This window comes from Nipponia nippon, unplaced genomic scaffold, assembly GCF_047370975.1.
Source record: "Nipponia nippon isolate SJK-2023a ecotype South Korea unplaced genomic scaffold, ASM4737097v1 scaffold_2, whole genome shotgun sequence".
NCBI lineage: Eukaryota > Metazoa > Chordata > Aves > Pelecaniformes > Threskiornithidae > Nipponia > Nipponia nippon.
Window position 1 is genome coordinate 129673112 of NW_028262336.1, and position 10632 is coordinate 129683743.

Below are 10632 nucleotides of genomic sequence, written 5' to 3' on the forward strand. Positions count from 1 at the left end.
ATGTAGTCCGTGCGGCGGGAGGGGAGGGAGACAGGGCCGCGGCTGGGCGCGGGGCCTGCTGGGAGGTGTAGTGCGGCGGGGGGGGCTGGAGGGGCGGGGCGGCAAAGCATGACGGGAGTTGTAGTTCGGCGGGGCCTGGCGGGAGTCGTAGTCCGCGCTGGCTGAGGGGAGGACGCGGGCCGCGGTGGGGATCCCCCGCCCCGGGCCGTGCAAGGCGGAGCTCCGCCAGCCCCCGGGGCCTGGACCTCGCTCCGGGAGACGGCCCGCAGGCCGCCCGGCGGGCCTACAGCAGCCAGGAGCGGAGGGGAGAGCCCCGGGGCCCGGCCTTGCGCCCCCCCCGCCCCCGCCTCCTCCTCCTCCTCCAGCCGCGGCCTGGCTTCGCGCCGTCCCCTCTCGTCACACCCCGCCCCGGCCCCTCGGCCCCTTTCCCGCCCGTTCGCCTGCGTCCCCCCCAAAAACCCCTCCCTGCTCCCCCTCTCCGGGGGGCAGCACCCCCTCAGCACTTGGGGAAGGCGGCTGCTGGGCCCCCGCAGCCCGGGGAGGGGAAAGGGCCCTTCTCCGGGAGCCCAACCAGCGCTTTTCGTTTTTCATGCAGGAACGGGCGGGAAAAATTCACATAAAACCTTTGAGGAGGGACAGGCAGCACCCACCGGTGAACGCGGCTATGAGGCGGGTGCAAACTGCGTCACCGCAGCCCAGCGCCCTGCTTTTAGGGCGAGAAAGGAGTATTTTGGGGAAAGTGCTGGTGTCTGGGAGCTAGAGAATTAAATTCCTGTGGGTCTTCACCCAGGGCCTGACACCAACAGGGGTGCATCCCCGCCTCCCCTCCCTGATCCCTGCTGTCACACCGCTCGTTGCTGTGTGGAGTATTTTGTTTTTCATGAAGATTTTCCCTGGCGATTTTGTTTCCCCGAGTGCTCGATGTCAAACCACCCCCGCCGGGGAACTGGGGGGATCGGGACGGGGCTGTCCCGGGGGCGGCAAGGGTCGCACCCCAGCTGCTCGCCGTAGTTTCACACCCCGTGGACGGGCTGGTGCGGGGAGGTGTCGTGAAAACCCCGTCGAAGGAAACATTTCTCCTCCTCGCAGGGTGGCGGATGCTGGCGGCATTGATGGGACGTGCTCAGCCACAGCGACGCCCAAGGTTGTACGGTAAAAGGAGCCTCCAGCAGGATTTGGGGGGGGGGGGGGGTCTTTAACAGCCCACCCTGGGGCTTTTATCCCCCCTGTAAGCCGGGTACCGACCTGTCCCAACGGCAGGTGTGTGTTAGTAAGAGAAAGAGCAAAGGCTGAGGTGTTCTCACCCATGGCTCTCCCCGGGTTCAAGCACGGGGACAGCGGGTCCGAACCCCCAGAGCTTCTGCCCGTCTGCCTCCACAGCAGGAGGAGACCCTCCGGGGGACACGCTGGTTTCCTACAGCACGTGAGGCATGGGAAGAGTTTCAAAAACCCTTTGTTTCATACCCAAAACCCAAGGCTTTGGCTGGGATGGGGGGAGATCTCCACCAGGCACTGAGACACCGCTCTGTGACAGCTTCGTGCTGGAACGACCCCGCCGGGTGAGACACGGACAGAGCCCAGCTGGAGGAAAAACAAACTGGAAGTTTCAAAGTCTGGCTTTTTTACTGAGCAGCACCCAATGGCTACGGAAAAACGAGGGGAAATCCATGATTTGGCTCCTCTGGGCGAGGGGCCGAGGCTGTTCCCACGTTGCAGCCTCTCCCTTCTTCCACCTGCACGGCTTTGCCAGCTGGCTCCTCCAGTCACCATTTCCACCCAGTGTGCCCCAAATTTATCCCATCTAACCAAAAAAAACCCCCCAGTTTGCAAAAGATAAATAAACCAAGCGCCCCAAAATCCGGCGCCAGCATCGTTTTCTTCCCCTGAGGAAAGCAGAGCGATTCGGGGGGGTTTTGATGGTACCGCAGTCGCTTTGCAATCCCCGACGCCTGCCATTTCGGCCCGTCCATCACAAACACGTGGGCTGCGTTGATGTTTGCTCCCTGGAGGATTTATTTCTGCTCTCTTTTTTGTTGTTGTTGTTGTTGCTGTCATTGTTTCCCTCCTCTCCTTCTTGGAATAAACTTGATTGCCAGCTGACCGGGGGCTGCAGCCAAGCAGAACCCATTAGTGCAGCGCTATAGATTTTCAACCCCATGAAAATCCGCTGCCATTTTAAATAGAGCATCTATTTATTTCACTCGGCGGTGTGTCCTTTTGCTGTCAAGGAGACAAATTATTCCGGTCCTGTGGCAGAGCTCACGATAACGTGGCGGAAGAGCTTTGAGAACAATTTATATCAAACTGTGGCGTACATCTACCTACGGAGGGGCAGTGGATAACCCAGCGTAAATCCAAATTTCAGCCCAAATCCCTTCCTAGGGGAACTTTTTTATTAATTCATCACAAAACGAAGCATCTGGCCCGGCCCCTGGTTTCCAAATGCGCGTCTCTGAAATATTTCGCGCCGCCGGGACGTTTTGCAGCCCGATAACCAGCGTGGAGGGATTCGCGGGGCTGCCGGTGCGCGCCCCGGCCGATGGGGCGATTGCAATTTAATTCCTTTGTAATCAACCTGCGTGCCGCTGGATTGATTTAATTCCTGCTGTTGGCCAGTAATGCCGGCGCTGGAGGGAGGGGAGGGGAAAGGGCTTTGCATTGAAAAGCCTGCTGGAATAGATAGGGTTTTTTTTTGCATTAAGGGCCGCCAGATGCTTAATAAACATCTTTATTATCAGCCCAGCCTTGACTATAAATAACCTGACTTGTATTTTAAGCCCCGTAACGCCAGCCAGCCGCCGGGGATTGCGCTCCCTAAGTTGTCTCGGGCCCAGCCGTTCCCGGCGCGCGAGTGGAGCCATCGGAAATGTGCTATTTCCTTCCCCGGGCGGTGAAAAAGGCTTTGGGAGAGGCCGTGGGCTCCCACCGCGGGCTCGTCTCGCTGGGAACGCGTCCCTGCCCACGCACAAATCCTGCCTGCTGCGGGTGACGCCTGCCTGGCCGTGCCCTACGTACGTATACGGGGAGAGAGATGTAAAAATTATATAGCTATTCCTTGCTGGCCCTCGTTTTGTGGAAGAAAGGGAGGGGATAAGAGGGGCTGGGTGACTCTTAGCTCTTGGTCTCCCCAGATAATTCAATCTCTCGTTTTCCCCGCTGTTCTCTGGTCCACGATTTCCAAATCTGCCTGGCAGAAGCCGGAGTCCAAGGACGGCATTCCTGCCGGCTGCCGGCCGGCCGCAGGGATGCATCCTGGGCTCTCCTCTTCTCCTAACCTCTGTATTTTATTTTTTTTTTCGCTCCCAACAGGTTGGCAAAGCTTCGGCTGTCTGGAGCGGGGCGAAGGGTCCCGCTAACGCGCAGCGACAGCTCCAGAAGCCTTTCCAACCCTGCAGCCTTTGAGCACGTGCGACTTGAGCCCGTCGCTCTCCGGCGTCAACGATAGTTCTGCTCTTAACTCCAGGAGGAGCCGGGTCAGACCTTGATTTTAACCCAGAGGGTAAGTCACCCCACTCAGAAATTCAATTCAGCCCAGCACTTAGGTGCTTAAAATTTGGGTTGTTTCTGATTTATACTCCTGCCAGTGGTGTGCTCACTCCGGCAAGATCCCATTGCGGCATTAAACGCCTCCTCAGGCCCATTCCCAGCACCGGAGGAGGATCCTGCATCCCCCAAGCATCTCACCTCCCCGTGCCCCGCTCCGCTCTCACCTCCATGCGGGGCAGGAGACCCCCAGGCATCCCCTCGCCGCCCCGGCCATGGCTTCGGGGGCTCCCGGTTGGGCTGAGCCCTCCCAGGGGCACCCACGTATTTACAGCCCCCGTATTCCCGGTCCGGACCCTCTCGATTGCCCGGTTTCTCCCAGCCGTGCGGCTGCTCCGTCTCCGGAGGAAAAGGGGGATCTGGGGAGAAAACCCCCGGCACCGGGCATCTTTCTCTTTTTGAGATAAATTGCTAAAAAGGGACATTTTCCCTCTGGGCAGCACCTTAGGATGCTTCTACCCAGCCGAGCCCGCCGCCCTGGCCCTGCCTGCTCCTGCCTGCTCCTGCCGGTACCGGACTACAGCTCCCGGCGGGCAGCGCGGGCGAGCAGGGCGGGCAGCGGGAGCGGAGCGGGGCCGAGCCGAGCGCTGCCCGCAGCGGGGACCGGCCGCGCCGCCTCCGCCCGGTGAGGGATGCGCGGGGACGGGGGGGACGGGGGGCGCCCCAAAATGTGGGTACGGGGCGGGGGGGGGGATGCCGGGGGCTGTTGGGTGCTGGGGGATGTGGGTACCGGGAGGATGGGGGTAACAGAAGTGGGTACCGGGGGGGCTGCAGGTACAGGGGGTGAGGGTACCAGGGGATGGGGGTACCTGGGGGGTGTGAGTACAGGAAGGCGAGAGTGCCAGGGGCTGTAGGTACCCCGGGGCTGTGATTTTGAGGGGATACAGGTACCGGGGGGACGTAAGCAGGGCGGGATGGGGGTACCAGGGCTGCGGAGCCCAGGGGGATGTGGATACCCGGGGTTTCGGGCGCTGGGTAACGCAGGTACCAAGGTACTGGGTGGGGGCTGCGCCCCATCGTGCCCCCAGACCAGGAGGGGACCCAGCCAGGCGGTCCCAGAGGCCGCCCTGGGGTGCTGAGCCCCCATCATTGGGGCACTGGGGTTGGTGGTTATCGGCGGGCTGCGGCCAGGGACCCGCTCCTGCCTGGCCCCGGGGTGTTGGCTCCGCTCGGGGACCCGGGGAGCGATGACTTCATGGCCTTATTAAGGACTAATTTCCATCCAGGCAGGGAAAACAAAGAAGCGTGGCTGTCGTTTTGTCGTGGAAAGTTACCGGGGCCGTGGGGAGTTACTGCCTGTTTTCATACACGGCCCGGATCTCTCCGCTTACCTCCACGGGATGATAATCCCTAAATCCCACTGAGATTAAAGGCAGAAAGAAAGGTGGCTGGAGTTCCTCCTCCCTGCCTTCGCCACGTTTCCCAGATGATGAAATCCCACGTCTGTCTAACCCCGATTAACCCGAGCGCTCGCCTCATCCCCCCCAAAATAACGGGGCAACGAGGGTGAAGCCCCATCCCGCTTCGCTCCTGGGGCGGCAGGGAGGCAAGAGCCGGGGGAAAAGCCGCAGGTGAGGCGGGAGCTGCTGTTTTATCCCGGTTATTTTTCCCGTGCCAGCAGGTCCGGAAAACCCTCCCGCAGCCATGGCGCTGGTGAAGAGCGGTTGGCTTTGGCGGCAGAGTAAGTGCGACCCTTGCGCTTTCCAGGTTGGGAGCCCAAGAAAAAAAAAACCCGGAGAGGTTTTGGCTATGGGATGCTGGGAGGGGGGACGGGCCTCGACCCGGGCGGTTAATCCACGGCAGTGAGGAAATCGTGGCTCAGCCGCTCGCGGATTTACGTAAGAGGAGAGAGCGGCCGTCTGCCATGAAAACAGACGTGCGGCTCCAGGTCTGGGGCTGGACCCGGTCCCGCGCGCACGGTGGGGCAGTGCTGAGATGCCCCGATGGCTTTTTTTGGCAGCTCTTAATTTAAAACCAGCTGGTCGCGCTGCCCCGGGGGCTCGTGCCAGGCCCGGGGCGCCCGCGGGATGCAGCGGCTCTTGCAGGGGGTGGTGGGATCCGGACGCAAATTTGGGGGAGGGCGTTGGGTTTCGTGAGCACGCCGGACGGATCCCGCCGGGCTCCTTCACCTCCTCCCCATCCCGTCAGGCTCGATCCTGCGTCGCTGGAAGAGAAACTGGTTCGTCCTCTACCTGGACGGCAGCTTGGTTTACTACCACGACGCGACGCAGCGCGACATGGACGGCCGGATCCACGTCAAATACAGCTGCCGGGACGTGAGGACCGGCCGCGAGTGCAGAGGTGAGCAAAGCTCCGTGTCCCCAAGCCCATCCCGCGCAGGGCTCACGCTGGGGCCGTACCCCTTTTAATTGACGCCCAATTAAACGTGCTCATGCACATCTAAAACACCCCCCAAAAAAATCCAGGCTGCCTAATTCACCCCTTTGCAGCGCGGGGCCGTCCCCCCTGAGATGCACACGTTGCATCTTCTCTTCCGTCGCTTTTCCACGGGGAAGGAAGGAGAAACTCTCCCCCTGGTTTGCGCTCGTTCAAAACACAATCCCACGGCCCTGACTCATCCCTCACCGTCTCGCACAAACAAGGAGAACAAAGCAGCAGCTCGGCTCGGCCCCGGCAGCCCACGGCCGCCGCACAAAGCGCCTTTCTTGGGCCGCCGGCAGTGGCGGCGAAGCCGGGATGCCGCGGCGGGAGCCCGAACCCGCAGGTTTACCCTCACCGCAGGGTCCCGCCGAGCTCTGAGCTGGGGGAAAGCGTGGCAGAAGCAAGCCTCGCGGATTTCAGGCTTTGCTCTTAGTGATCCAACCCCAGCGGCGAGCGTCTCGCGCTTCGACAAAATTCAGGTGCCGGCTGCAATCTGGGAAATGCAAAGCAAACGCAGCTCGGCGGCGATTTTTGGCAATTTTCTGTCATTCTGTTCTCTCTCTGCCGTGGGGGTGGAAGTTTCTGCTCACCAGCTCTTCCCTCGCGTTGGCTTTTACCCTTTGAGATCCTGACCGCATCTTGCGAGCGGAGCCGGAATTAAACCTGAATTGCGAGCACGGCCTCCCAGCAGTGTTTTAACGGTCGCCTCCATAGCAGCGCGCGGGGCTGCTCGCGCCGAGGGTGATGTGGAGCCCATGGGCGGACAGGGAGGGTCCCGGGGCCATCCCCGTCCCCGAATCCTGCCCCTTCCCTTTCCAGACGTGCAGCCGCCCGAGGGGAAAACCCGCGACTGCCTGCTGACCGTTGTGCTGCGGGACGGCTCCAAGACGACGCTGTGCGCCGAGAGCGAGGACGACGCCATGTAAGCTGAAATCCCGCCGCCGCGGCACCGAAATCTCCCTCGGCGGCTTTTTCATCCGAATTATCCCAGCCTGGGCCGCGCGAGAGCCCCGTCCCACTCCCGCCATGTCCCTTGTTTTCTCAAACACCCGTGTTCGCTCGCAGGGCGACAGGTGGGGATTTGGGGTTCCCGTTGAATAATTCAGAGCCAAAAGCAGGGATTTTTAAGCAGTCGGCCTCCTGCAGGGCGGGGTTTCCCTCCTGGATGCGGAATCTCCTCTCGGCCTGAGGGAGGATCGCCCGGGAAGGGTTTTCATCGGTATTTGGCGATAAATAGTGCGAAAGCGAAGTCGTTGTTGGCTTAAGGCCATGCCCGGCAGGAGGCAACACCCACTTTTAGCGCTGTTCCCCTTCTATTTATTTCTATTAAAATGAAGATTTTTATAAAAATCAAAATTTTTAATAAAAATTTAAAAAAATTTATGAAAAAAATTAAAAGTGGGAAACCTTCAGCTGAACTCAGATGGAGGGAGATGTTCAAGCTGAGCTTGACCAATTGAGCTTGGCCCCAATGGAGTGGAAATTCACCCATTACCCGCTTTTCCCCCCAACTTAGATGCCGTTTTCCTGCCTGCCCCCATCCCCCCCATTAACCCAGCGCTGGCCAAGTAGGAATTAAAGATTAATTAAGAATTAAAGCATTAAAGGCCGCATCCAGCTCACAGGAGGGGAGGGAGGGGGACGCGTGTGCCCTGCGGAGCTGCCGGCCAGCTGGGCGGCCCCACGGGGACGATTCCCGCCCCCCAGCGCACCCCAAAAACCGGGTGCCCTCTGTTTTGTTTGCAGTGCTTGGAAGATGGCCGTGCTGGAGGCTAAATCCACCCCGGTGAGGCTTCACCCCCCAAAAGCAGGGCACGGGCTTCGGGCGGGGGCCGACGCCGAGCTCGGGGTGGCCCCCCGAGCCCCCGCGCCCATCGGGCGCCTCGGGGCACGGGGAGGAAGGGTGAGGAGCAGTAGCGAGAGAGCAGGCCGCTCGCGGTGCCACCGACGGCTGACGACAGAGCCGAGGGTGACGCTGTGCAGCGGTCGGGGGTGGCGGGGGCAGAGTGACAGGGAGAGGGGACACAGTTAAGGGGAAGGGGGCAGAATTTAAGGGGAACAGGGGCAGAATTTAACGGGGAAGGGGGCAGAATTTAAGGGGGACGGGGGTGGAAGGTGACAGAGACATAGTTAAGGTGACGGGGAATATAGTTATGGTGACAGGACACAGTTAAGGGGAACGGGGGCAGAAGGTGACAGGGCCATAGTTAAGGTGACAGGGAATATGGTTACAGTGACAGGGGCAGAGTTAAGGTGACGGGGGCAGAGTTCAGGTGACCTGAGCACAGGCAGGGGATTCGGGTGCTCGAGCACAGGCTGCCCCTGGCATTTCGGACACCCCGGGCCCCCACTTTCAGCAGGGCAGGGGAACCCAAGCGCTTCAGGCCCCCCGTCACACACGAGGGAAACTGAGGCACGGCCCCAGCATGGCCACGCCAGCTGGGTGGCGGCCCCGGGCTGGAGCCCAGCCTGACGCCGCGCTCCTGTCGCTCCCAGGTGCACGTCTACGACCCCTACGACGACGACTACTACCAGACGGTGCCCCTCGACTCCCACCAGACCGCCTACATCAGCTCCGGCCACTACGGCCCCCAGTACGGAGGTGGGTACGCTGGCATTGGCGGGGTGCCAGGGGGACGCTGTCCCCCCTGCCAGCCCCCCAGCTCACCCCCCTTTTTGCCTTGCAGCTCCCGGGGTGACCCACGTCATCGTGCGCGAGGATCCCTACCGGGTCTCCGGGGACCAGATGGCCCTGGGGCTGCTGGCGGGGGCGGCCACCGGCGCCGCCCTGGGCTCCTTCATGTGGATGCCCTGCTGGTTTTAGCAGCCCCGAGCTCTCCTCCCGCAGGATGCGGCCCCCCGAAATGGGGTCACAGCCCCCCGACAGGGCCCCCTTTGCCTCCCCAGCCCGGTTTAACTCACCCCTGGCTTGGTACCTGCCCCGAGCCACCCTCGGCCTGCCAAAACCAGCCTGCTCGGCCCCCTGCACCCTGGGGACAGAGGCCCAGCCCCAACCCCATCCCATGTCCTCCCAGCCCCAGCTTTTGCATTAAATAACCCCCACGTGCTTCAGAGATCCCCCAAAAACCTACCCCAAACCCCCCAGTGTCCGGCTCCCATCCGCAGAGGGCCTGGGGAGCTGCTGGGGCTGTCGGCGGAGGGGAGGGCGCAGGGCCCCAGCCCCAAAACCTGGCTTAACTCCCCCCCCCAAAGCTCTGCGGGGAGCCGGCTGCAGAAATACCTGGGTTTTTTGGAGCGAGGGGGAGAGCGGGCGCTGCTCCAAACAGCTGTTTTGGGAAGATGGTTGGTTGTTTTCTTTTGCAGCTCCAGCTTTGAAACCCCCAGCGCGGCTGCTTTGTCAGGGCTTGTTTGGGAGGAGGCTCCAGCGCTGGAGCCGGAGCAGGCGCTGACACGAGAGGCGATCCCAGGGATGCTCGAGACAGGTTGGATTAAAGATGAAGGGGGATAAAAACCTTTGCAGGATTTCCACCCGCTTCCAGCCTCGCACCGGTCCCCTGGGCCTGGCCAAGCGGGAGAAATGGTGCGAAACCCTCCGGGAATTGGGGCTAAACCCCTGGGAATTGGGGCTAGGAAGAGCTCTGGGAATATCACAGCTTCCCCAGCCAAGCGGCAGTCACGGCGGGAGGGACACGCAGCATCTTGAGTTTCACCCTGATTTTTGGGAAGAGGGGAAAAAAAAATCAGCTGGGGACAAGGGCAGCTCTTCCTGGGGAGCAGGGACCCTTTCTGGCAGCCAAGCCGGGATCTCAGAAGCAGGGATTTGGGATGGAGGGGGGGACACGGTCCCTCTGGGTGGCCCCGGGGCCAGGGGACAAGGGGCAGCGCCGGGCAGACGCCGAGGGAAGGGGGAGAGGCACAGCTGCCGAGCGTCACCCTTAGAGGCACGATTTTATCCTGGAGACGCCATCGATATTAAACAAATTCAAGAATTACAAACGAAAACCACAGCTAGATTAAAAATAAAACCAGTGACACCAGCGCCCCAGGCCGCTCTCACCATTAAAGCCCCGGATCAGTTCGTCCCCGCGCCTGACGGGGGATCGGGATCCCAAAACACCGTCCTCATCCTCGCCCGGCCTCCCTTGCCTCGCTGCTGCTGCTGCAAACCCGCTCCCGCCAACCGCATCGATTTTTGGAGAGAAAAAGATTAAAACCAACCAACCAACGCTATCCGCAGTCTAATAAAGGCAGCGAAAGCCGAGACCCAGCCTGCGGGTGAGGGAGGATGAGGGAGCTGCTCACCCTCAGCGATCTCGGGGGGTGGGGAGGTTTGGGTGCCCCTCGCACGGGTGTCGCCAGCTCCCCCGTCCCCTCCTTTTCCTCCCTTCCCAAGCGGGAGCTCCGAGGGCAGCTCGAGGGGAGGGACGGGCTGCCGGAAAGCTCGAAACCCAGAGCTCGCAGCACCCAGACGCCGTCCCCGGCACCGCAGGGTCCCGCTCGCAGCCTCCGAAGGCGGCGCGACGGCCCCGAAGAGCCGCAGAAGGGAAAAACCTGCCCGAGAAACCCCACTTGCCGCGGTGCTCGACGACCGCGATCGCGCTGGCAGGGCAGCTCCGTCCTCTGCGCCCCAAATTCGGCGCCTGCGGGATGAGCCGTCTCCGTTCCCGAAGGGACCGCTGCAGCGCAGGGCCCTGCCCGCCCCGTTTTAAGCCTCGAAATGGTTTAAAAGCATCACTATTTAATTTG

At 61.5% G+C, this 10632-nt stretch overlaps 1 protein-coding gene across 5 annotated transcripts; it reads left to right on the plus strand.

Moving 5' to 3' along the window:
* Positions 1-169: 169 nt before the first annotated feature.
* PLEKHB1 (pleckstrin homology domain containing B1) lies at positions 170-10147 on the plus strand. Of its 5 annotated transcripts, none has more exons than XM_087756103.1 (11): positions 171-669; positions 1090-1152; positions 1381-3011; positions 3310-3499; positions 3984-4168; positions 5162-5224; positions 5692-5844; positions 6745-6847; positions 7672-7711; positions 8422-8527; positions 8613-10147. In XM_087756103.1, the coding sequence occupies exons 6-11, from the start codon at positions 5188-5190 to the stop codon at positions 8747-8749; spliced, it is 576 nt and encodes a 191-aa protein (XP_087612229.1). In that variant the 5' UTR covers positions 171-669; positions 1090-1152; positions 1381-3011; positions 3310-3499; positions 3984-4168; positions 5162-5187; the 3' UTR covers positions 8750-10147. The 5 variants fall into 5 exon arrangements, with proteins under 5 accessions (XP_087612231.1, XP_087612230.1, XP_087612229.1 ...); XM_087756101.1 differs by having other exon boundaries at positions 5165-5224; XM_087756105.1 differs by lacking the exon at positions 3984-4168 and having other exon boundaries at positions 170-669.
* The last annotated feature ends 485 nt before the right edge of the window (positions 10148-10632 follow it).